Genomic DNA, 27,968 nt, shown 5'->3' with positions numbered 1-27,968 from the left:
ACAATTAGAGAGCCACCGGCCATCTGTGGTGTTCCGATAGATGTGAACCCTATCTGACCACAATTAGAGAGCCACCGGCCATCTGTGGTGTTCCGATAGATGTGAACCCTATCTGACCACAATTAGAGAGCCACCGGCCGTCTGTGGTGTTCCGATAGATGTGAACCCTATCTGACCACAATTAGAGAGCCACCGGCCATCTGTGGTGTTCCGATAGATGTGAACCCTATCTGACCACAATTAGAGAGCCACCGGCCTTCTGTGGTGTTCCGATAGATGTGAACCCTATCTGACCACAATTAGAGAGCCACCGGCCGTCTGTGGTGTTCCGATAGATGTGAACCCTATCTGACCACAATTAGAGAGCCACCGGCCATCTGTGGTGTTCCGATAGATGTGAACCCTATCTGACCACAATTAGAGAGCCACCGGCCATCTGTGGTGTTCCGATAGATGTGAACCCTATCTGACCACAATTAGAGAGCCACCGGCCGTCTGTGGTGTTCCGATAGATGTGAACCCTATCTGACCACAATTAGAGAGCCACCGGCCATCTGTGGTGTTCCGATAGATGTGAACCCTATCTGACCACAATTAGAGAGCCACCGGCCGTCTGTGGTGTTCCGATAGATGTGAACCCTATCTGACCACAATTAGAGAGCCACCGGCCATCTGTGGTGTTCCGACAGATGTGAACCCTATCTGACCACAATTAGAGAGCCACCGGCCGTCTGTGGTGTTCCGACAGATGTGAACCCTATCTGACCACAATTAGAGAGCCACCGGCCATCTGTGGTGTTCCGATAGATGTGAACCCTATCTGACCACAATTAGAGAGCCACCGGCCATCTGTGGTGTTCCGACAGATGTGAACCCTATCTGACCACAATTAGAGAGCCACCGGCCATCTGTGGTGTTCCGATAGATGTGAACCCTATCTGACCACAATGGCAATTCTGTGCATCTAGACCTGTCTTTTCAAAGCGATCCTCGTATTCTGATAGCAGAAGTCACATGTAAGTTTAAAGTGTAGACAGCCTCAACATCTTTCACAAACAATGTATACTGTTGATTAAAAAAAAAACTGGTAACAAATCACTTTATTGATTGAAAATTCATTTCCAAAATGATATTTTGGATAGATGTGAACCCTATCTGACCACAATTAGAGAGCCACCGGCCATCTGTGGTGTTCCGATAGATGTGAACCCTATCTGACCACAATTAGAGAGCCACCGGCCATCTGTGGTGTTCCGATAGATGTGAACCCTATCTGACCACAATTAGAGAGCCACCGGCCATCTGTGGTGTTCCGATAGATGTGAACCCTATCTGACCACAATTAGAGAGCCACCGGCCGTCTGTGGTGTTCCGATAGATGTGAACCCTATCTGACCACAATTAGAGAGCCACCGGCCATCTGTGGTGTTCCGATAGATGTGAACCCTATCTGACCACAATTAGAGAGCCACCGGCCGTCTGTGGTGTTCCGATAGATGTGAACCCTATCTGACCACAATTAGAGAGCCACCGGCCATCTGTGGTGTTCCGACAGATGTGAACCCTATCTGACCACAATTAGAGAGCCACCGGCCGTCTGTGGTGTTCCGACAGATGTGAACCCTATCTGACCACAATTAGAGAGCCACCGGCCATCTGTGGTGTTCCGATAGATGTGAACCCTATCTGACCACAATTAGAGAGCCACCGGCCATCTGTGGTGTTCCGACAGATGTGAACCCTATCTGACCACAATTAGAGAGCCACCGGCCATCTGTGGTGTTCCGATAGATGTGAACCCTATCTGACCACAATGGCAATTCTGTGCATCTAGACCTGTCTTTTCAAAGCGATCCTCGTATTCTGATAGCAGAAGTCACATGTAAGTTTAAAGTGTAGACAGCCTCAACATCTTTCACAAACAATGTATACTGTTGATTAAAAAAAAAACTGGTAACAAATCACTTTATTGATTGAAAATTCATTTCCAAAATGATATTTTGGATAGATGTGAACCCTATCTGACCACAATTAGAGAGCCACCGGCCATCTGTGGTGTTCCGATAGATGTGAACCCTATCTGACCACAATTAGAGAGCCACCGGCCATCTGTGGTGTTCCGATAGATGTGAACCCTATCTGACCACAATTAGAGAGCCACCGGCCATCTGTGGTGTTCCGATAGATGTGAACCCTATCTGACCACAATTAGAGAGCCACCGGCCGTCTGTGGTGTTCCGATAGATGTGAACCCTATCTGACCACAATTAGAGAGCCACCGGCCATCTGTGGTGTTCCGATAGATGTGAACCCTATCTGACCACAATTAGAGAGCCACCGGCCATCTGTGGTGTTCCGATAGATGTGAACCCTATCTGACCACAATTAGAGAGCCACCGGCCGTCTGTGGTGTTCCGATAGATGTGAACCCTATCTGACCACAATTAGAGAGCCACCGGCCGTCTGTGGTGTTCCGATAGATGTGAACCCTATCTGACCACAATTAGAGAGCCACCGGCCGTCTGTGGTGTTCCGATAGATGTGAACCCTATCTGACCACAATTAGAGAGCCACCGGCCATCTGTGGTGTTCCGATAGATGTGAACCCTATCTGACCACAATTAGAGAGCCACCGGCCGTCTGTGGTGTTCCGATAGATGTGAACCCTATCTGACCACAATTAGAGAGCCACCGGCCATCTGTGGTGTTCCGACAGATGTGAACCCTATCTGACCACAATTAGAGAGCCACCGGCCGTCTGTGGTGTTCCGACAGATGTGAACCCTATCTGACCACAATTAGAGAGCCACCGGCCATCTGTGGTGTTCCGATAGATGTGAACCCTATCTGACCACAATTAGAGAGCCACCGGCCATCTGTGGTGTTCCGACAGATGTGAACCCTATCTGACCACAATTAGAGAGCCACCGGCCATCTGTGGTGTTCCGATAGATGTGAACCCTATCTGACCACAATGGCAATTCTGTGCATCTAGACCTGTCTTTTCAAAGCGATCCTCGTATTCTGATAGCAGAAGTCACATGTAAGTTTAAAGTGTAGACAGCCTCAACATCTTTCACAAACAATGTATACTGTTGATTTAAAAAAACACTGGTAACAAATCACTTTATTGATTGAAAATTCATTTCCAAAATGATATTTTGGATAGATGTGAACCCTATCTGACCACAATTAGAGAGCCACCGGCCGTCTGTGGTGTTCCGATAGATGTGAACCCTATCTGACCACAATTAGAGAGCCACCGGCCATCTGTGGTGTTCCGATAGATGTGAACCCTATCTGACCACAATTAGAGAGCCACCGGCCATCTGTGGTGTTCCGATAGATGTGAACCCTATCTGACCACAATTAGAGAGCCACCGGCCGTCTGTGGTGTTCCGATAGATGTGAACCCTATCTGACCACAATTAGAGAGCCACCGGCCATCTGTGGTGTTCCGATAGATGTGAACCCTATCTGACCACAATTAGAGAGCCACCGGCCATCTGTGGTGTTCCGATAGATGTGAACCCTATCTGACCACAATTAGAGAGCCACCGGCCGTCTGTGGTGTTCCGATAGATGTGAACCCTATCTGACCACAATTAGAGAGCCACCGGCCATCTGTGGTGTTCCGACAGATGTGAACCCTATCTGACCACAATTAGAGAGCCACCGGCCGTCTGTGGTGTTCCGACAGATGTGAACCCTATCTGACCACAATTAGAGAGCCACCGGCCATCTGTGGTGTTCCGATAGATGTGAACCCTATCTGACCACAATTAGAGAGCCACCGGCCATCTGTGGTGTTCCGACAGATGTGAACCCTATCTGACCACAATTAGAGAGCCACCGGCCATCTGTGGTGTTCCGATAGATGTGAACCCTATCTGATCACAATTAGAGAGCCACCGGCCATCTGTGGTGTTCCGACAGATGTGAACCCTATCTGACCACAATTAGAGAGCCACCGGCCATCTGTGGTGTTCCGATAGATGTGAACCCTATCTGACCACAATGGCAATTCTGTGCATCTAGACCTGTCTTTTCAAAGCGATCCTCGTATTCTGATAGCAGAAGTCACATGTAAGTTTAAAGTGTAGACAGCCTCAACATCTTTCACAAACAATGTATACTGTTGATTAAAAAAAAAACTGGTAACAAATCACTTTATTGATTGAAAATTCATTTCCAAAATGATATTTTGGATAGATGTGAACCCTATCTGACCACAATTAGAGAGCCACCGGCCGTCTGTGGTGTTCCGATAGATGTGAACCCTATCTGACCACAATTAGAGAGCCACCGGCCGTCTGTGGTGTTCCGATAGATGTGAACCCTATCTGACCACAATTAGAGAGCCACCGGCCATCTGTGGTGTTCCGACAGATGTGAACCCTATCTGACCACAATTAGAGAGCCACCGGCCGTCTGTGGTGTTCCGACAGATGTGAACCCTATCTGACCACAATTAGAGAGCCACCGGCCATCTGTGGTGTTCCGATAGATGTGAACCCTATCTGACCACAATTAGAGAGCCACCGGCCATCTGTGGTGTTCCGACAGATGTGAACCCTATCTGACCACAATTAGAGAGCCACCGGCCATCTGTGGTGTTCCGATAGATGTGAACCCTATCTGACCACAATGGCAATTCTGTGCATCTAGACCTGTCTTTTCAAAGCGATCCTCGTATTCTGATAGCAGAAGTCACATGTAAGTTTAAAGTGTAGACAGCCTCAACATCTTTCACAAACAATGTATACTGTTGATTAAAAAAAAAACTGGTAACAAATCACTTTATTGATTGAAAATTCATTTCCAAAATGATATTTTGGATAGATGTGAACCCTATCTGACCACAATTAGAGAGCCACCGGCCATCTGTGGTGTTCCGATAGATGTGAACCCTATCTGACCACAATTAGAGAGCCACCGGCCATCTGTGGTGTTCCGATAGATGTGAACCCTATCTGACCACAATTAGAGAGCCACCGGCCATCTGTGGTGTTCCGATAGATGTGAACCCTATCTGACCACAATTAGAGAGCCACCGGCCATCTGTGGTGTTCCGATAGATGTGAACCCTATCTGACCACAATTAGAGAGCCACCGGCCATCTGTGGTGTTCCGATAGATGTGAACCCTATCTGACCACAATTAGAGAGCCACCGGCCATCTGTGGTGTTCCGATAGATGTGAACCCTATCTGACCACAATTAGAGAGCCACCGGCCGTCTGTGGTGTTCCGATAGATGTGAACCCTATCTGACCACAATTAGAGAGCCACCGGCCATCTGTGGTGTTCCGACAGATGTGAACCCTATCTGACCACAATTAGAGAGCCACCGGCCGTCTGTGGTGTTCCGACAGATGTGAACCCTATCTGACCACAATTAGAGAGCCACCGGCCATCTGTGGTGTTCCGATAGATGTGAACCCTATCTGACCACAATTAGAGAGCCACCGGCCATCTGTGGTGTTCCGACAGATGTGAACCCTATCTGACCACAATTAGAGAGCCACCGGCCGTCTGTGGTGTTCCGACAGATGTGAACCCTATCTGACCACAATTAGAGAGCCACCGGCCATCTGTGGTGTTCCGATAGATGTGAACCCTATCTGACCACAATTAGAGAGCCACCGGCCATCTGTGGTGTTCCGACAGATGTGAACCCTATCTGACCACAATTAGAGAGCCACCGGCCGTCTGTGGTGTTCCGACAGATGTGAACCCTATCTGACCACAATTAGAGAGCCACCGGCCATCTGTGGTGTTCCGATAGATGTGAACCCTATCTGACCACAATTAGAGAGCCACCGGCCATCTGTGGTGTTCCGACAGATGTGAACCCTATCTGACCACAATTAGAGAGCCACCGGCCATCTGTGGTGTTCCGATAGATGTGAACCCTATCTGACCACAATGGCAATTCTGTGCATCTAGACCTGTCTTTTCAAAGCGATCCTCGTATTCTGATAGCAGAAGTCACATGTAAGTTTAAAGTGTAGACAGCCTCAACATCTTTCACAAACAATGTATACTGTTGATAAAAAAAAAAACTGGTAACAAATCACTTTATTGATTGAAAATTCATTTCCAAAATGATATTTTGGATAGATGTGAACCCTATCTGACCACAATTAGAGAGCCACCGGCCGTCTGTGGTGTTCCGATAGATGTGAACCCTATCTGACCACAATTAGAGAGCCACCGGCCGTCTGTGGTGTTCCGATAGATGTGAACCCTATCTGACCACAATTAGAGAGCCACCGGCCATCTGTGGTGTTCCGACAGATGTGAACCCTATCTGACCACAATTAGAGAGCCACCGGCCGTCTGTGGTGTTCCGACAGATGTGAACCCTATCTGACCACAATTAGAGAGCCACCGGCCATCTGTGGTGTTCCGATAGATGTGAACCCTATCTGACCACAATTAGAGAGCCACCGGCCATCTGTGGTGTTCCGACAGATGTGAACCCTATCTGACCACAATTAGAGAGCCACCGGCCATCTGTGGTGTTCCGATAGATGTGAACCCTATCTGACCACAATGGCAATTCTGTGCATCTAGACCTGTCTTTTCAAAGCGATCCTCGTATTCTGATAGCAGAAGTCACATGTAAGTTTAAAGTGTAGACAGCCTCAACATCTTTCACAAACAATGTATACTGTTGATTTAAAAAAAAACTGGTAACAAATCACTTTATTGATTGAAAATTCATTTCCAAAATGATATTTTGGATAGATGTGAACCCTATCTGACCACAATTAGAGAGCCACCGGCCATCTGTGGTGTTCCGATAGATGTGAACCCTATCTGACCACAATTAGAGAGCCACCGGCCGTCTGTGGTGTTCCGACAGATGTGAACCCTATCTGACCACAATTAGAGAGCCACCGGCCATCTGTGGTGTTCCGATAGATGTGAACCCTATCTGACCACAATTAGAGAGCCACCGGCCATCTGTGGTGTTCCGACAGATGTGAACCCTATCTGACCACAATTAGAGAGCCACCGGCCATCTGTGGTGTTCCGATAGATGTGAACCCTATCTGACCACAATTAGAGAGCCACCGGCCATCTGTGGTGTTCCGACAGATGTGAACCCTATCTGACCACAATTAGAGAGCCACCGGCCATCTGTGGTGTTCCGATAGATGTGAACCCTATCTGACCACAATGGCAATTCTGTGCATCTAGACCTGTCTTTTCAAAGCGATCCTCGTATTCTGATAGCAGAAGTCACATGTAAGTTTAAAGTGTAGACAGCCTCAACATCTTTCACAAACAATGTATACTGTTGATTAAAAAAAAAACTGGTAACAAATCACTTTATTGATTGAAAATTCATTTCCAAAATGATATTTTGGATAGATGTGAACCCTATCTGACCACAATTAGAGAGCCACCGGCCATCTGTGGTGTTCCGATAGATGTGAACCCTATCTGACCACAATTAGAGAGCCACCGGCCATCTGTGGTGTTCCGATAGATGTGAACCCTATCTGACCACAATTAGAGAGCCACCGGCCATCTGTGGTGTTCCGATAGATGTGAACCCTATCTGACCACAATTAGAGAGCCACCGGCCATCTGTGGTGTTCCGATAGATGTGAACCCTATCTGACCACAATTAGAGAGCCACCGGCCATCTGTGGTGTTCCGATAGATGTGAACCCTATCTGACCACAATTAGAGAGCCACCGGCCATCTGTGGTGTTCCGATAGATGTGAACCCTATCTGACCACAATTAGAGAGCCACCGGCCGTCTGTGGTGTTCCGATAGATGTGAACCCTATCTGACCACAATTAGAGAGCCACCGGCCATCTGTGGTGTTCCGACAGATGTGAACCCTATCTGACCACAATTAGAGAGCCACCGGCCGTCTGTGGTGTTCCGACAGATGTGAACCCTATCTGACCACAATTAGAGAGCCACCGGCCATCTGTGGTGTTCCGATAGATGTGAACCCTATCTGACCACAATTAGAGAGCCACCGGCCATCTGTGGTGTTCCGACAGATGTGAACCCTATCTGACCACAATTAGAGAGCCACCGGCCGTCTGTGGTGTTCCGACAGATGTGAACCCTATCTGACCACAATTAGAGAGCCACCGGCCATCTGTGGTGTTCCGATAGATGTGAACCCTATCTGACCACAATTAGAGAGCCACCGGCCATCTGTGGTGTTCCGACAGATGTGAACCCTATCTGACCACAATTAGAGAGCCACCGGCCGTCTGTGGTGTTCCGACAGATGTGAACCCTATCTGACCACAATTAGAGAGCCACCGGCCATCTGTGGTGTTCCGATAGATGTGAACCCTATCTGACCACAATTAGAGAGCCACCGGCCATCTGTGGTGTTCCGACAGATGTGAACCCTATCTGACCACAATTAGAGAGCCACCGGCCATCTGTGGTGTTCCGATAGATGTGAACCCTATCTGACCACAATGGCAATTCTGTGCATCTAGACCTGTCTTTTCAAAGCGATCCTCGTATTCTGATAGCAGAAGTCACATGTAAGTTTAAAGTGTAGACAGCCTCAACATCTTTCACAAACAATGTATACTGTTGATAAAAAAAAAAACTGGTAACAAATCACTTTATTGATTGAAAATTCATTTCCAAAATGATATTTTGGATAGATGTGAACCCTATCTGACCACAATTAGAGAGCCACCGGCCGTCTGTGGTGTTCCGATAGATGTGAACCCTATCTGACCACAATTAGAGAGCCACCGGCCGTCTGTGGTGTTCCGATAGATGTGAACCCTATCTGACCACAATTAGAGAGCCACCGGCCATCTGTGGTGTTCCGACAGATGTGAACCCTATCTGACCACAATTAGAGAGCCACCGGCCGTCTGTGGTGTTCCGACAGATGTGAACCCTATCTGACCACAATTAGAGAGCCACCGGCCATCTGTGGTGTTCCGATAGATGTGAACCCTATCTGACCACAATTAGAGAGCCACCGGCCATCTGTGGTGTTCCGACAGATGTGAACCCTATCTGACCACAATTAGAGAGCCACCGGCCATCTGTGGTGTTCCGATAGATGTGAACCCTATCTGACCACAATGGCAATTCTGTGCATCTAGACCTGTCTTTTCAAAGCGATCCTCGTATTCTGATAGCAGAAGTCACATGTAAGTTTAAAGTGTAGACAGCCTCAACATCTTTCACAAACAATGTATACTGTTGATTTAAAAAAAAACTGGTAACAAATCACTTTATTGATTGAAAATTCATTTCCAAAATGATATTTTGGATAGATGTGAACCCTATCTGACCACAATTAGAGAGCCACCGGCCATCTGTGGTGTTCCGATAGATGTGAACCCTATCTGACCACAATTAGAGAGCCACCGGCCGTCTGTGGTGTTCCGACAGATGTGAACCCTATCTGACCACAATTAGAGAGCCACCGGCCATCTGTGGTGTTCCGATAGATGTGAACCCTATCTGACCACAATTAGAGAGCCACCGGCCATCTGTGGTGTTCCGACAGATGTGAACCCTATCTGACCACAATTAGAGAGCCACCGGCCATCTGTGGTGTTCCGATAGATGTGAACCCTATCTGACCACAATGGCAATTCTGTGCATCTAGACCTGTCTTTTCAAAGCGATCCTCGTATTCTGATAGCAGAAGTCACATGTAAGTTTAAAGTGTAGACAGCCTCAACATCTTTCACAAACAATGTATACTGTTGATTTAAAAAAAAACTGGTAACAAATCACTTTATTGATTGAAAATTCATTTCCAAAATGATATTTTGGATAGATGTGAACCCTATCTGACCACAATTAGAGAGCCACCGGCCGTCTGTGGTGTTCCGATAGATGTGAACCCTATCTGACCACAATTAGAGAGCCACCGGCCATCTGTGGTGTTCCGATAGATGTGAACCCTATCTGACCACAATTAGAGAGCCACCGGCCGTCTGTGGTGTTCCGATAGATGTGAACCCTATCTGACCACAATTAGAGAGCCACCGGCCATCTGTGGTGTTCCGACAGATGTGAACCCTATCTGACCACAATTAGAGAGCCACCGGCCGTCTGTGGTGTTCCGACAGATGTGAACCCTATCTGACCACAATTAGAGAGCCACCGGCCATCTGTGGTGTTCCGATAGATGTGAACCCTATCTGACCACAATTAGAGACCCACCGGCCATCTGTGGTGTTCCGACAGATGTGAACCCTATCTGACCACAATTAGAGAGCCACCGGCCATCTGTGGTGTTCCGATAGATGTGAACCCTATCTGACCACAATGGCAATTCTGTGCATCTAGACCTGTCTTTTCAAAGCGATCCTCGTATTCTGATAGCAGAAGTCACATGTAAGTTTAAAGTGTAGACAGCCTCAACATCTTTCACAAACAATGTATACTGTTGATTAAAAAAAAACTGGTAACAAATCACTTTATTGATTGAAAATTCATTTCCAAAATGATATTTTGGATAGATGTGAACCCTATCTGACCACAATTAGAGAGCCACCGGCCATCTGTGGTGTTCCGATAGATGTGAACCCTATCTGACCACAATTAGAGAGCCACCGGCCATCTGTGGTGTTCCGATAGATGTGAACCCTATCTGACCACAATTAGAGAGCCACCGGCCGTCTGTGGTGTTCCGATAGATGTGAACCCTATCTGACCACAATTAGAGAGCCACCGGCCATCTGTGGTGTTCCGATAGATGTGAACCCTATCTGACCACAATTAGAGAGCCACCGGCCATCTGTGGTGTTCCGATAGATGTGAACCCTATCTGACCACAATTAGAGAGCCACCGGCCATCTGTGGTGTTCCGATAGATGTGAACCCTATCTGACCACAATTAGAGAGCCACCGGCCGTCTGTGGTGTTCCGATAGATGTGAACCCTATCTGACCACAATTAGAGAGCCACCGGCCATCTGTGGTGTTCCGACAGATGTGAACCCTATCTGACCACAATTAGAGAGCCACCGGCCGTCTGTGGTGTTCCGACAGATGTGAACCCTATCTGACCACAATTAGAGAGCCACCGGCCATCTGTGGTGTTCCGATAGATGTGAACCCTATCTGACCACAATTAGAGAGCCACCGGCCATCTGTGGTGTTCCGACAGATGTGAACCCTATCTGACCACAATTAGAGAGCCACCGGCCATCTGTGGTGTTCCGATAGATGTGAACCCTATCTGACCACAATGGCAATTCTGTGCATCTAGACCTGTCTTTTCAAAGCGATCCTCGTATTCTGATAGCAGAAGTCACATGTAAGTTTAAAGTGTAGACAGCCTCAACATCTTTCACAAACAATGTATACTGTTGATTAAAAAAAAAAACTGGTAACAAATCACTTTATTGATTGAAAATTCATTTCCAAAATGATATTTTGGATAGATGTGAACCCTATCTGACCACAATTAGAGAGCCACCGGCCGTCTGTGGTGTTCCGATAGATGTGAACCCTATCTGACCACAATTAGAGAGCCACCGGCCGTCTGTGGTGTTCCGATAGATGTGAACCCTATCTGACCACAATTAGAGAGCCACCGGCCATCTGTGGTGTTCCGATAGATGTGAACCCTATCTGACCACAATGGCAATTCTGTGCATCTAGACCTGTCTTTTCAAAGCGATCCTCGTATTCTGATAGCAGAAGTCACATGTAAGTTTAAAGTGTAGACAGCCTCAACATCTTTCACAAACAATGTATACTGTTGATTAAAAAAAAAACTGGTAACAAATCACTTTATTGATTGAAAATTCATTTCCAAAATGATATTTTGGATAGATGTGAACCCTATCTGACCACAATTAGAGAGCCACCGGCCGTCTGTGGTGTTCCGATAGATGTGAACCCTATCTGACCACAATTAGAGAGCCACCGGCCGTCTGTGGTGTTCCGATAGATGTGAACCCTATCTGACCACAATTAGAGAGCCACCGGCCATCTGTGGTGTTCCGATAGATGTGAACCCTATCTGACCACAATTAGAGAGCCACCGGCCATCTGTGGTGTTCCGACAGATGTGAACCCTATCTGACCACAATTAGAGAGCCACCGGCCGTCTGTGGTGTTCCGACAGATGTGAACCCTATCTGACCACAATTAGAGAGCCACCGGCCATCTGTGGTGTTCCGATAGATGTGAACCCTATCTGACCACAATTAGAGACCCACCGGCCATCTGTGGTGTTCCGACAGATGTGAACCCTATCTGACCACAATTAGAGACCCACCGGCCATCTGTGGTGTTCCGATAGATGTGAACCCTATCTGACCACAATGGCAATTCTGTGCATCTAGACCTGTCTTTTCAAAGCGATCCTCGTATTCTGATAGCAGAAGTCACATGTAAGTTTAAAGTGTAGACAGCCTCAACATCTTTCACAAACAATGTATACTGTTGATAAAAAAAACTGGTAACAAATCACTTTATTGATTGAAAATTCATTTCCAAAATGATATTTTGGATAGATGTGAACCCTATCTGACCACAATTAGAGAGCCACCGGCCGTCTGTGGTGTTCCGATAGATGTGAACCCTATCTGACCACAATTAGAGAGCCACCGGCCGTCTGTGGTGTTCCGATAGATGTGAACCCTATCTGACCACAATTAGAGAGCCACCGGCCATCTGTGGTGTTCCGACAGATGTGAACCCTATCTGACCACAATTAGAGAGCCACCGGCCGTCTGTGGTGTTCCGACAGATGTGAACCCTATCTGACCACAATTAGAGAGCCACCGGCCATCTGTGGTGTTCCGATAGATGTGAACCCTATCTGACCACAATTAGAGAGCCACCGGCCATCTGTGGTGTTCCGACAGATGTGAACCCTATCTGACCACAATTAGAGAGCCACCGGCCATCTGTGGTGTTCCGATAGATGTGAACCCTATCTGACCACAATGGCAATTCTGTGCATCTAGACCTGTCTTTTCAAAGCGATCCTCGTATTCTGATAGCAGAAGTCACATGTAAGTTTAAAGTGTAGACAGCCTCAACATCTTTCACAAACAATGTATACTGTTGATTTAAAAAAAAACTGGTAACAAATCACTTTATTGATTGAAAATTCATTTCCAAAATGATATTTTGGATAGATGTGAACCCTATCTGACCACAATTAGAGAGCCACCGGCCATCTGTGGTGTTCCGATAGATGTGAACCCTATCTGACCACAATTAGAGAGCCACCGGCCGTCTGTGGTGTTCCGACAGATGTGAACCCTATCTGACCACAATTAGAGAGCCACCGGCCATCTGTGGTGTTCCGATAGATGTGAACCCTATCTGACCACAATTAGAGAGCCACCGGCCATCTGTGGTGTTCCGACAGATGTGAACCCTATCTGACCACAATTAGAGAGCCACCGGCCATCTGTGGTGTTCCGATAGATGTGAACCCTATCTGACCACAATGGCAATTCTGTGCATCTAGACCTGTCTTTTCAAAGCGATCCTCGTATTCTGATAGCAGAAGTCACATGTAAGTTTAAAGTGTAGACAGCCTCAACATCTTTCACAAACAATGTATACTGTTGATTTAAAAAAAAACTGGTAACAAATCACTTTATTGATTGAAAATTCATTTCCAAAATGATATTTTGGATAGATGTGAACCCTATCTGACCACAATTAGAGAGCCACCGGCCGTCTGTGGTGTTCCGATAGATGTGAACCCTATCTGACCACAATTAGAGAGCCACCGGCCATCTGTGGTGTTCCGATAGATGTGAACCCTATCTGACCACAATTAGAGAGCCACCGGCCGTCTGTGGTGTTCCGATAGATGTGAACCCTATCTGACCACAATTAGAGAGCCACCGGCCATCTGTGGTGTTCCGACAGATGTGAACCCTATCTGACCACAATTAGAGAGCCACCGGCCGTCTGTGGTGTTCCGACAGATGTGAACCCTATCTGACCACAATTAGAGAGCCACCGGCCATCTGTGGTGTTCCGATAGATGTGAACCCTATCTGACCACAATTAGAGACCCACCGGCCATCTGTGGTGTTCCGACAGATGTGAACCCTATCTGACCACAATTAGAGAGCCACCGGCCATCTGTGGTGTTCCGATAGATGTGAACCCTATCTGACCACAATGGCAATTCTGTGCATCTAGACCTGTCTTTTCAAAGCGATCCTCGTATTCTGATAGCAGAAGTCACATGTAAGTTTAAAGTGTAGACAGCCTCAACATCTTTCACAAACAATGTATACTGTTGATTAAAAAAAAACTGGTAACAAATCACTTTATTGATTGAAAATTCATTTCCAAAATGATATTTTGGATAGATGTGAACCCTATCTGACCACAATTAGAGAGCCACCGGCCATCTGTGGTGTTCCGATAGATGTGAACCCTATCTGACCACAATTAGAGAGCCACCGGCCATCTGTGGTGTTCCGATAGATGTGAACCCTATCTGACCACAATTAGAGAGCCACCGGCCGTCTGTGGTGTTCCGATAGATGTGAACCCTATCTGACCACAATTAGAGAGCCACCGGCCATCTGTGGTGTTCCGATAGATGTGAACCCTATCTGACCACAATTAGAGAGCCACCGGCCATCTGTGGTGTTCCGATAGATGTGAACCCTATCTGACCACAATTAGAGAGCCACCGGCCATCTGTGGTGTTCCGATAGATGTGAACCCTATCTGACCACAATTAGAGAGCCACCGGCCGTCTGTGGTGTTCCGATAGATGTGAACCCTATCTGACCACAATTAGAGAGCCACCGGCCATCTGTGGTGTTCCGACAGATGTGAACCCTATCTGACCACAATTAGAGAGCCACCGGCCGTCTGTGGTGTTCCGACAGATGTGAACCCTATCTGACCACAATTAGAGAGCCACCGGCCATCTGTGGTGTTCCGATAGATGTGAACCCTATCTGACCACAATTAGAGAGCCACCGGCCATCTGTGGTGTTCCGACAGATGTGAACCCTATCTGACCACAATTAGAGAGCCACCGGCCATCTGTGGTGTTCCGATAGATGTGAACCCTATCTGACCACAATGGCAATTCTGTGCATCTAGACCTGTCTTTTCAAAGCGATCCTCGTATTCTGATAGCAGAAGTCACATGTAAGTTTAAAGTGTAGACAGCCTCAACATCTTTCACAAACAATGTATACTGTTGATTAAAAAAAAAAACTGGTAACAAATCACTTTATTGATTGAAAATTCATTTCCAAAATGATATTTTGGATAGATGTGAACCCTATCTGACCACAATTAGAGAGCCACCGGCCGTCTGTGGTGTTCCGATAGATGTGAACCCTATCTGACCACAATTAGAGAGCCACCGGCCGTCTGTGGTGTTCCGATAGATGTGAACCCTATCTGACCACAATTAGAGAGCCACCGGCCATCTGTGGTGTTCCGATAGATGTGAACCCTATCTGACCACAATGGCAATTCTGTGCATCTAGACCTGTCTTTTCAAAGCGATCCTCGTATTCTGATAGCAGAAGTCACATGTAAGTTTAAAGTGTAGACAGCCTCAACATCTTTCACAAACAATGTATACTGTTGATTAAAAAAAAAACTGGTAACAAATCACTTTATTGATTGAAAATTCATTTCCAAAATGATATTTTGGATAGATGTGAACCCTATCTGACCACAATTAGAGAGCCACCGGCCGTCTGTGGTGTTCCGATAGATGTGAACCCTATCTGACCACAATTAGAGAGCCACCGGCCGTCTGTGGTGTTCCGATAGATGTGAACCCTATCTGACCACAATTAGAGAGCCACCGGCCATCTGTGGTGTTCCGATAGATGTGAACCCTATCTGACCACAATTAGAGAGCCACCGGCCATCTGTGGTGTTCCGACAGATGTGAACCCTATCTGACCACAATTAGAGAGCCACCGGCCGTCTGTGGTGTTCCGACAGATGTGAACCCTATCTGACCACAATTAGAGAGCCACCGGCCATCTGTGGTGTTCCGATAGATGTGAACCCTATCTGACCACAATTAGAGACCCACCGGCCATCTGTGGTGTTCCGACAGATGTGAACCCTATCTGACCACAATTAGAGAGCCACCGGCCATCTGTGGTGTTCCGATAGATGTGAACCCTATCTGACCACAATGGCAATTCTGTGCATCTAGACCTGTCTTTTCAAAGCGATCCTCGTATTCTGATAGCAGAAGTCACATGTAAGTTTAAAGTGTAGACAGCCTCAACATCTTTCACAAACAATGTATACTGTTGATTAAAAAAAAAACTGGTAACAAATCACTTTATTGATTGAAAATTCATTTCCAAAATGATATTTTGGATAGATGTGAACCCTATCTGACCACAATTAGAGAGCCACCGGCCATCTGTGGTGTTCCGATAGATGTGAACCCTATCTGACCACAATTAGAGAGCCACCGGCCATCTGTGGTGTTCCGATAGATGTGAACCCTATCTGACCACAATTAGAGAGCCACCGGCCATCTGTGGTGTTCCGATAGATGTGAACCCTATCTGACCACAATTAGAGAGCCACCGGCCATCTGTGGTGTTCCGATAGATGTGAACCCTATCTGACCACAATTAGAGAGCCACCGGCCATCTGTGGTGTTCCGATAGATGTGAACCCTATCTGACCACAATTAGAGAGCCACCGGCCATCTGTGGTGTTCCGATAGATGTGAACCCTATCTGACCACAATTAGAGAGCCACCGGCCGTCTGTGGTGTTCCGATAGATGTGAACCCTATCTGACCACAATTAGAGAGCCACCGGCCGTCTGTGGTGTTCCGATAGATGTGAACCCTATCTGACCACAATTAGAGAGCCACCGGCCATCTGTGGTGTTCCGACAGATGTGAACCCTATCTGACCACAATTAGAGAGCCACCGGCCGTCTGTGGTGTTCCGACAGATGTGAACCCTATCTGACCACAATTAGAGAGCCACCGGCCATCTGTGGTGTTCCGATAGATGTGAACCCTATCTGACCACAATTAGAGAGCCACCGGCCATCTGTGGTGTTCCGACAGATGTGAACCCTATCTGACCACAATTAGAGAGCCACCGGCCATCTGTGGTGTTCCGATAGATGTGAACCCTATCTGACCACAATGGCAATTCTGTGCATCTAGACCTGTCTTTTCAAAGCGATCCTCGTATTCTGATAGCAGAAGTCACATGTAAGTTTAAAGTGTAGACAGCCTCAACATCTTTCACAAACAATGTATACTGTTGATTAAAAAAAAAAACTGGTAACAAATCACTTTATTGATTGAAAATTCATTTCCAAAATGATATTTTGGATAGATGTGAACCCTATCTGACCACAATTAGAGAGCCACCGGCCGTCTGTGGTGTTCCGATAGATGTGAACCCTATCTGACCACAATTAGAGAGCCACCGGCCGTCTGTGGTGTTCCGATAGATGTGAACCCTATCTGACCACAATTAGAGAGCCACCGGCCATCTGTGGTGTTCCGACAGATGTGAACCCTATCTGACCACAATTAGAGAGCCACCGGCCGTCTGTGGTGTTCCGACAGATGTGAACCCTATCTGACCACAATTAGAGAGCCACCGGCCATCTGTGGTGTTCCGACAGATGTGAACCCTATCTGACCACAATTAGAGAGCCACCGGCCATCTGTGGTGTTCCGATAGATGTGAACCCTATCTGACCACAATGGCAATTCTGTGCATCTAGACCTGTCTTTTCAAAGCGATCCTCGTATTCTGATAGCAGAAGTCACATGTAAGTTTAAAGTGTAGACAGCCTCAACATCTTTCACAAACAATGTATACTGTTGATAAAAAAAAAAACTGGTAACAAATCACTTTATTGATTGAAAATTCATTTCCAAAATGATATTTTGGATAGATGTGAACCCTATCTGACCACAATTAGAGAGCCACCGGCCATCTGTGGTGTTCCGATAGATGTGAACCCTATCTGACCACAATTAGAGAGCCACCGGCCATCTGTGGTGTTCCGACAGATGTGAACCCTATCTGACCACAATTAGAGAGCCACCGGCCGTCTGTGGTGTTCCGACAGATGTGAACCCTATCTGACCACAATTAGAGAGCCACCGGCCATCTGTGGTGTTCCGATAGATGTGAACCCTATCTGACCACAATGGCAATTCTGTGCATCTAGACCTGTCTTTTCAAAGCGATCCTCGTATTCTGATAGCAGAAGTCACATGTAAGTTTAAAGTGTAGACAGCCTCAACATCTTTCACAAACAATGTATACTGTTGATTAAAAAAAAAACTGGTAACAAATCACTTTATTGATTGAAAATTCATTTCCAAAATGATATTTTGGATAGATGTGAACCCTATCTGACCACAATTAGAGAGCCACCGGCCGTCTGTGGTGTTCCGATAGATGTGAACCCTATCTGACCACAATTAGAGAGCCACCGGCCATCTGTGGTGTTCCGATAGATGTGAACCCTATCTGACCACAATTAGAGAGCCACCAGCCATCTGTGGTGTTCCGACAGATGTGAACCCTATCTGACCACAATTAGAGAGCCACCGGCCATCTGTGGTGTTCCGATAGATGTGAACCCTATCTGACCACAATGGCAATTCTGTGCATCTAGACCTGTCTTTTCAAAGCGATCCTCGTATTCTGATAGCAGAAGTCACATGTAAGTTTAAAGTGTAGACAGCCTCAACATCTTTCACAAACAATGTATACTGTTGATAAAAAAAAAAACTGGTAACAAATCACTTTATTGATTGAAAATTCATTTCCAAAATGATATCTTTTAGTTTTGGTAGGCAGCTCAGCAGATGCAGATGCAATACATTATTGATTATTTGATTTATTTGAAATGTATTCCTTATTTTACCAGGTGAGTTGACTGAGAATATGTTCTCATTTACAACAACGACCTGGGGAAAATGAATTAATTGATTGATTGATGAACTGTCTCAGCAAGCAGCAGCAGCAGTATAGACGGGGAGGCAGAAACAGACACAGAGATGGTTGGTTGTGCTGCAGATGCTTCTAGAGCAGAATGAGGTGGCTAAGATATGTATTTTATGTGGCGTGGAAGAGCAGGAAGCTGGTTTCAGCAGGTGTGATCTGGTTTAATCTCTCGTGGACAGATTCTGCATGTAAACGGCAACAATCTGTCAAGGCTCACGTAGAATTATGTGATTACGAGCAGCAGTAGTTCCTGGTTTGGGGTTTTCATCATTGATTATTTGATAGAATCAGGATTGGGCGAAAGCGATGATTAAACTGTGGCTGAGATTTCAAACCCGTGTGCGGATGATAAAAGGTTTCCGCTAGATACCACACCTACAAATTCTAAATTGAAGTAAAACAGGAAGTGACAAACTTTCATGAAAATGTTACTTCTTAGGCAACCAAGATTAGATCTGGTTGAATCTGGTTTAAGCTCATTCAAAGTGGTTCTGTGTGGCCGGTGAAGGTTCTGTGTGGTTCTGTGTGGTTTCATGTGGTTCTATGAGCTGGGCAAGATCAGGAAGCCGGTGAAGGTGTTGTCAGCTCGTTCGTCTTTAGTGATGATAGCGTTGTTTTCGGTGGGCTGTAGAGACACCTCGTCTCCCTTTTTCAGATCCAGCACCACCGACCCAGACGTCACCAGGAATCCACTCGACGAATCACAGAACGCCACCTTCACAACAACAACAACAACTTTTATCACATAACCTAGAACAATAATAACCTTAATCACAGAACACCTTCACAACAACAACAGAACACCTTCACAACAACAACAGAACACCATCACAACAACAACAGAACACCTTCACAACAACAACAGAACACCTTCACAACAACAACAGAACACCTTCACAACAACAGAACACCTTCACAACAACAACAGAACACCTTCACAACAACAACAGAACACCTTCACAACAACAACAGAACACCTTCACAACAACAGAACACCTTCACAACAACAGAACACCTTCACAACAACAACAGAACACCTTCACAACAACAACAGAACACCATCAGAACACCTTCACAACAACAACAGAACACCTTCACAACAACAACAGAACACCTTCACAACAACAGAACACCTTCACAACAACAACAGAACACCATCACAACAACAACAGAACACCATCACAACAACAACAGAACACCATCACAACAACAACAGAACACCTTCACAACAACAACAGAACACCTTCACAACAACAACAGAACACCATCACAACAACAACAGAACACCATCACAACAGCAACAGAACACCATCACAACAACAACAACAGAACACCTTCACAACAACAGAACACCTTCACAACAGCAACAGAACACCTTCACAACAACAACAGAACACCATCACAACAACAACAGAACACCTTCACAACAGCAACAGAACACCTTCACAACAACAACAGAACACCTTCACAACAGCAACAGAACACCATCACAACAACAACAGAACACCATCACAACAACAACAGAACACCTTCACAACAACAACATAACACCTTCACAACAACAACAGAACACCATCACAACAACAACAGGACACCTTCACAACAACAACAGAACACCATCACAACAACAACAGAACACCATCACAACAACAACAGAACACCATCACAACAACAACAGAACACCTTCACAACAACAACAGAACACCTTCACAACAACAACAGAACACCTTCACAACAACAACAGAACACCTTCACAACAACAACAGAACACCATCACAACAACAACAGAACACCTTCACAACAACAACAGAACACCTTCACAACAACAACAGAACACCTTCACAACAACAACAGAACACCTTCACAACAACAACAGAACACAGTGCAGCTACACCACCAGATATGTGAGTGTGAAAGTATGGCAAGAATGTATTTCTGCATTTTGATAAAAGCTGCCCAGAATCAAGTAAACAATTGTCCAACTGCGCTCCAGCAGGTATATTTCACTGGTCACCCCCAAAGCCAATTCCTCCTTTGGCCACCTTTCCTTCCAGTTCTCTGCTGCCAATGACTGGAACGAACTGCAAAAATCTCTGAAGCTGGAGACTCATGTCTCCGTCACTAAGTTTAAGCACCAGCTGTCAGAGCAGCTCACAGATCACTGTACCTGTACATAGCCCATCTATCTACCTACCTCATCCCCATACTGTATTTATTTATTTATCTTGCTCCTTTGCACCCCAGTATCTCTACTTGCACATTCATCTTCTGCACATCTACCATTCCAGTGTTTAAATGCTATATTGTAATTACTTCGCTACCATGGCCTATTTATTGCCTTAACTCCCTTATCTTACCTCATTTGTACTCAATGTATATAGACTTTTTGTTTTCTTTTGTTCTACTGTATTATTGACTATGTTTTGTTTATTCCATGTGTAACTCTGTGTTGTTGTATGTGTCGAACTGCTTTGCTTTATCTTGGCCAGGTCGCAGTTGCAAATGAGAACTTGTTCTCAACTTGCCTACCTAGTTAAATAAAGGTTAAATAAAAAAACAATATTAAAAAAAAAGTCTTAGCTAAGTGGTTTAATCATTTTGAGTTCTCAATGGACATTGAGAGCAGTGTAAGAGTGCAGAATAACGGATGAATTTACTAACGGCTCAACACCCAATTTTATGGCCGGTGTCAGTAAACGTTGGCAAAAACAAGCGTAATTAAATTGTTGCCAGCAGCACAGTTAGTCACCAACGCTCTGGTTAACATGAAAACAGTCTAACCAGCTCTGCTGGGGCGAGTAAAATGGTCAGTGAGGTGTTCTCTCATTTGTGTCTGGAAGTAGCTAGCAAGCTAGCCAACGTTAGCCAGTTAGCTTGGGTGCTTGACTGCCGTTGTGAAGTCAATCCTGCTCATTGGCCAGAGCGTCCAGTGTGCATACTGAACGCTCTGAATTTACGAACGCCTAGAGCGCATTCTGGCACTCCAGAATGAATTTATGAACACACCCAAAATCGTATAATGTCTAGCTAGTCATTTGTTATGCTATGGTTAGGGCTAGCAAGAGGTTGCATAGCAACAGCATCATCTTCCGGTAGACATTCCGGTAGGCTTGTACGCTCAACTGAAAGGATACCGTTCAGATACAGTATACTAAAATGAACTAATAGTATGTAGTATACAGTATGTTAGAATGGGTACTCATTAAGTATACAGTATGTTAGTATGGGTACTCATTAAGTATGTAGTATACATTATGTTAGTACGGGTACTCATTAAGTATACAGTATGTTAGTATGGGTACTCATTAAGTATGTAGTATACAGTATGTTAGTATGGGTACTCATTAAGTATACAGTATGTTAGTATGGGTACTCATTAAGTATGTAGTATACAGTATGTTAGTATGGGTACTCATTAAGTATACAGTATGTTAGTATGGGTACTCATTAAGTATGTAGTATACAGTATGTTAGTATGGGTACTCATTAAGTATACAGTATGTTAGTATGGGTACTCATTAAGTATGTAGTATACAGTATGTTAGTATGGGTACTCATTAAGTATGTAGTATACAGTATGTTAGTATGGGTACTCATTAAGTATGTAGTATACAGTATGTTAGAATGGGTACTCATTAAGTATGTAGTATTCAGTATGTTAGTATGGGTACTCATTAAGTATGTAGTATACAGTATGTTAGTATGGGTACTCATTAAGTATGTAGTATACAGTATGTTAGAATGGGTATTAAAACACAGCTCGTGTTTCCTGGTAGAATAATAAAACTAACCTTCGTCTCTGTCCCCTTCTTCAGGCTAAGACAGACCAGGCTCTTAGCCGACAGATGATAGGTAAAGAAGTACACGCCACTAATGGTACACTTAAACAACCCTTCCCTCAGCGAAACACCTTCCAGGCTAGGGTCAAGGCCCGACAGTATTGGTCCGTCGAAACGCATGGGCAAGTTCTTGGGAGGCTGCTGAATGGTGTTCCTCTGAGAGAGAGAGAGCGAGAGAGAGAGAGAGAGAGAGAGAGAGAGAATGTTACTGGGTTTATTGTCCCCAAGGGGACATGTTGTTGCAGTGTCATGTACTTAAACGTTTAAATACAAAACAAATTGACAATACAACTTTCATAACAGTAACGTACCAATAAAAAGAGACTAGCTTGCTGGCCTTACTGGGTCGATAGGAACAAAGGCATCAGTTAGAGATGACTTGCATTTAAACCATGTTTACCTTGTATTATAGGAGGAAGAGGTGTTGTTGTTTACCTTGTATTATAGGAGGAAGAGGTGTTGTTGTTTACCTTGTATTATAGGAGGAAGAGGTGTTGTTGTTTACCTTGTATTATAGGAGGAAGAGGTGTTGTTGTTTACCTTGTATTATAGGAGGAAGAGGTGTTGTTGTTTACCTTGTATTATAGGAGGAAGAGGTGTTGTTGTTTACCTTGTATTATAGGAGGAAGAGGTGTTGTTGTTTACCTTGTATTATAGGAGGAAGAGGTGTTGTTGTTTACCTTGTATTATAGGAGGAGGAGGTGTTGTTGTTTACCTTGTATTATAGGAGGAAGAGGTGTTGTTTACCTTGTATTATAGGAGGAAGAGGTGTTGTTGTTTACCTTGTATTATAGGAGGAAGAGGTGTTGTTGTTTACCTTGTATTATAGGAGGAAGAGGTGTTGTTTACCTTGTATTATAGGAGGAAGAGGTGTTGTTGTTTACCTTGTATTATAGGAGGAAGAGGTGTTGTTGTTTACCTTGTATTATAGGAGGAAGAGGTGTTGTTTACCTTGTATTATAGGAGGAAGAGGTGTTGTTTACCTTGTATTATAGGAGGAAGAGGTGTTGTTTACCTTGTATTATAGGAGGAAGAGGTGTTGTTGTTTACCTTGTATTATAGGAGGAAGAGGTGTTGTTGTTTATCTTGTATTATAGGAGGAAGAGGTGTTGTTTACCTTGTATTATAGGAGGAAGAGGTGTTGTTGTTTACCTTGTATTGTAGGAGGAAGAGGTGTTGTTGTTTACCTTGTATTATAGGAGGAAGAGGTGTTGTTGTTTACCTTGTATTGTAGGAGGAAGAGGTGTTGTTGTTTACCTTGTATTGTAGGAGGAAGAGGTGTTGTTGTTTACCTTTTATTATAGGAGGAAGAGGTGTTGTTGTTTACCTTTTATTATAGGAGGAAGAGGTGTTGTTGTTTACCTTGTATTATAGGAGGAGGAGGTGTTGTTGTTTACCTTGTATTATAGGAGGAAGAGGTGTTGTTGTTTACCTTGTATTATAGGAGGAAGAGGTGTTGTTGTTTACCTTGTATTATAGGAGGAAGAGGTGTTGTTTACCTTGTATTATAGGAGGAAGAGGTGTTGTTTACCTTGTATTATAGGAGGAAGAGGTGTTGTTTACCTTGTATTATAGGAGGAAGAGGTGTTGTTTACTTTGTATTATAGGAGGAAGAGGTGTTGTTGTTTACCTTGTATTATAGGAGGAAGAGATGTTGTTGTTTACCTTGTATTATAGGAGGAAGAGGTGTTGTTGTTTACCTTGTATTATAGGAGGAAGAGGTGTTGTTGTTTACCTTGTATTATAGGAGGAAGAGGTGTTGTTGTTTACCTTGTATTATAGGAGGAAGAGGTGTTGTTGTTTACCTTGTATTATAGGAGGAAGAGGTGTTGTTTACCTTGTATTGTAGGAGGAAGAGGTGTTGTTGTTTACCTTGTATTATAGGAGGAAGAGGTGTTGTTGTTTACCTTGTATTATAGGAGGAAGAGGTGTTGTTGTTTACCTTGTATTATAGGAGGAAGAGGTGTTGTTTACCTTGTATTATAGGAGGAAGAGGTGTTGTTGTTTACCTTGTATTATAGGAGGAAGAGGTGTTGTTGTTTACCTTGTATTATAGGAGGAAGAGGTGTTGTTTACCTTGTATTATAGGAGGAAGAGGTGTTGTTGTTTACCTTGTATTATAGGAGGAAGAGGTGTTGTTGTTTACCTTGTATTATAGGAGGAAGAGGTGTTGTTGTTTACCTTGTATTATAGGAGGAAGAGGTGTTGTTTACCTTGTATTATAGGAGGAAGAGGTGTTGTTGTTTACCTTGTATTATAGGAGGAAGAGGTGTTGTTGTTTACCTTGTATTATAGGAGGAAGAGGTGTTGTTTACCTTGTATTATAGGAGGAAGATGTGTTGTTTACCTTGTATTATAGGAGGAAGATGTGTTGTTGTTTACCTTGTATTATAGGAGGAAGATGTGTTGTTGTTTACCTTGTATTATAGGAGGAAGATGTGTTGTTGTTTACCTTGTATTATAGGAGGAAGAGGTGTTGTTTACCTTGTATTATAGGAGGAAGAGGTGTTGTTTACCTTGTATTATAGGAGGAAGAGGTGTTGTTTACCTTGTATTATAGGAGGAAGAGGTGTTGTTTACCTTGTAGGAGAAGAAGGAGGTGAGGGAGGAGTCGACCCCAGATGGACTACCTTTCTCCCCGGGGGGGCCAGCGGGTCCTTTGGGTCCAAGCTGCCCGGGGTTCCCTTGAAGACCTGACCGTCCGGGAGGACCTGATTCACCTGGCTCCCCCTTCAGACCGTTCCCTCCCAGACCAGACTCACCTGCACATGCATCACAGACTGCTCATTACAGGTCATAACAGGATAGCTTTGTGTCTATGTTACACAGACCACTCAGAGAGGTATTACAGGCCATAACAGGATAGCTTTGTGTGTGTTACCTGGGTCTCCCTTCTCTCCCTTTGGTCCGTCTTTACCGTTGGCTCCGTGAGCTCCTGGTATCCCGGGTAATCCGGGGTAACCAAGGTTTGCGTTACAGCTTTGCTCCATGGCAACAGAGGTTACAAGGGAGGCCAGGATGCTGACCACCATCACAGCAGCAGTACCCCACCTCAACCACCAGGTGGCCTTATAGGCACACACACACACACACACACACACACACACACACACACACACACACACACACACACACACACACACACACACACACACACACACACACACAGCATTACGTCAGACTCAACCCCGTTTGGAGCCAGAACAGATCAGGACAACACTGCTACAGTTATAATTGCCGTTCTATCAGATTACATACAGTGTTCAGTTAGCCACCCTGTGCTTCATGAATACAAGTCATTACTGTCAGTGTGATAGTTATCCTTCTCATTAACATACCATCTGATATGTGCCGTCGTCTGCCAGCCTCTGACGGGGTCTGTAGTTGGTGGTCTGTAGTTGGTGGTCTGTAGTTTTCAGATGTCTGTGAGCTCCTTAGAGGCTCCAAGAGTGTCAGTCTTTCTGAAGACAACCACAGACAGACAGACTGACTGATGAACGGAGAGAGAGTGATGAACGGTGAGACTGATTTACAGACGGACTGATGGAGGGAGAGAGAGAGAGACACTGAGAGAAGCTCAGCTGAAAGAGGAAGAGGACAGTCACATCGAACACGGCACGATCACCACAAAAATGTCCCATAATTAACACCCCCCGTCATTCTGTCTCTCTCAGCACTTTCTGTCTCTCTGGTTCCTCTTCCCCCCCCAACCCCCCATCTGTCTTCCTGGTTCCTCTTACTGGACTGAGAACAGGGAAGAGCTCCTGAGGTCAGAGTGTTTCTGGATCCTAAATGGCACCCAATCCGTTTTGAGTGCAGTACTTTAGACCAGGGCCCATAGAGCTGTAGTGAATAGGATGCCATTGGGGACACAGCCTGTGTGTTCTGACTACTGTGCTGTTATGTTGTTTCATTTATGACCTGCTTCCTCTTGTAATGCTGCTGATGTTGTGACAAAGAACCCTCTGACCTGCCGTCTCCGACTGACCCTCTAAACCCCTAAACTCTGACCTGCCGTCTGCGACTGACCTCTGAACACCTAAACTCTGACCTGCCGTCTCCGACTGACCCTCTGAACCCCTAAACTCTGACCTGCCGTCTCCGACTGACCCTCTAAACACCTAAACTCTGACCTGCCGTCTCCGACTGACCCTCTGAACACCTAAACTCTGACCTGCCGTCTCCGACTGACCCTCTGAACACCTAAACTCTGACCTGCCGTCTCCGACTGACCCTCTGAACACCTAAACTCTGACCTGCCGTCTCCGACTGACCCTCTGAACACCTAAACTCTGACCTGCCGTCTCCGACTGACCCTCTGAACACCTAAACTCTGACCTGCCGTCTCCGACTGACCCTCTGAAGACCTAAACTCTGACCTGCCGTCTCCGACTGACCCTCTGAACACCTAAACTCTGACCTGCCGTCTCCGACTGACCCTCTAAACCCCTAAACTCTGACCTGCCGTCTCCGACTGACCCTCTGAACACCTAAACTCTGACCTGCCGTCTCCGACTGACCCTCTAAACCCCTAAACTCTGACCTCCCGTCTCCGACTGACCCTTTGGAGAGTCACCTTCATCAAGAAATCAAGACTCTAAGAAACACCCCTAGTCCTCGTCTTCCTCCTCTCCTGCTCCTCCTCCTCTCCTCCTTCTCCTCTTCCTCCACTCCTGCTCTTCCTCTCCCTCTTCCTCTTCCCCCTCTTCTTCCTCCTCTTCCTCATCTTCCTCCTCCTCCTGGTACCTCCTCCTATTCCTCCTCCTCTTCTTCCTGCTCCTCCTCCTGGTACCTCCTCCTCTTCCTCTTCTTCCTCCTCCTGCTCCTCCTACTCTTCCTCCTCGTCCTGCTCCTCTTCTTCCTCACCCTCCTCCTGGTCCCTCTTTCTCCTGCTCCTGCTTCTCCTTTTCACCCTCCTCCTCACATTCCTCCTCTTCCTCCTCCTCAATTTAAACTGTATAGTCCTTCAGGGAAATCTATTGTTCAACCAGGAGTCCAAGACATTTCCAGATCCTCTAAACACAGTGGTTGATTTGGGCCGGATAACCCTGAAAGAGAACACTTTGAATTCTCTACTGCTTGACTTCCTGCACCTCTAATAGAATATTAGTTTCCAAAGTTCCAACACCTAAATATAAACAATACTGGCACCCAAAATGAGTACTGTCACCTAG

The 27,968-nt window shown here is 45.4% G+C and overlaps 1 protein-coding gene across 1 annotated transcript; it reads right to left on the bottom strand.

The window, feature by feature from the left end:
- Positions 1-18,737: 18,737 nt before the first annotated feature.
- c1qb (complement component 1, q subcomponent, B chain) lies at positions 18,738-26,474 on the bottom strand. Its single transcript, XM_071362920.1, has 5 exons — positions 26,133-26,474; positions 25,676-25,862; positions 25,375-25,556; positions 22,747-22,950; positions 18,738-19,670 (listed from the first exon to the last, which is right to left on the bottom strand). The coding sequence occupies exons 1-5, from the start codon at positions 26,133-26,135 to the stop codon at positions 19,497-19,499; spliced, it is 750 nt and encodes a 249-aa protein (XP_071219021.1). The 5' UTR covers positions 26,136-26,474; the 3' UTR covers positions 18,738-19,496.
- Positions 26,475-27,968: the final 1,494 nt, after the last annotated feature.

Source organism: Salvelinus alpinus, chromosome 24 (genome assembly GCF_045679555.1).
Source record: "Salvelinus alpinus chromosome 24, SLU_Salpinus.1, whole genome shotgun sequence".
Taxonomy (NCBI): domain Eukaryota; kingdom Metazoa; phylum Chordata; class Actinopteri; order Salmoniformes; family Salmonidae; genus Salvelinus; species Salvelinus alpinus.
The sequence above is the reverse complement of the archived record's forward strand: the minus strand, read 5'-3'. Positions and strand labels throughout refer to the sequence as shown.

Coding starts and splice junctions, on each gene's coding strand:
- c1qb (XM_071362920.1), bottom strand. Junction 25,557..25,675: donor GGGAGAGAAGGGAGACCCAG/GTAACACACACA, acceptor ATGCATGTGCAG/GTGAGTCTGGTCTGGGAGGG. Junction 22,951..25,374: donor CCTCCTTCTTCTCCTACAAG/GTAAACAACACC, acceptor TCTCTCTCTCAG/AGGAACACCATTCAGCAGCC.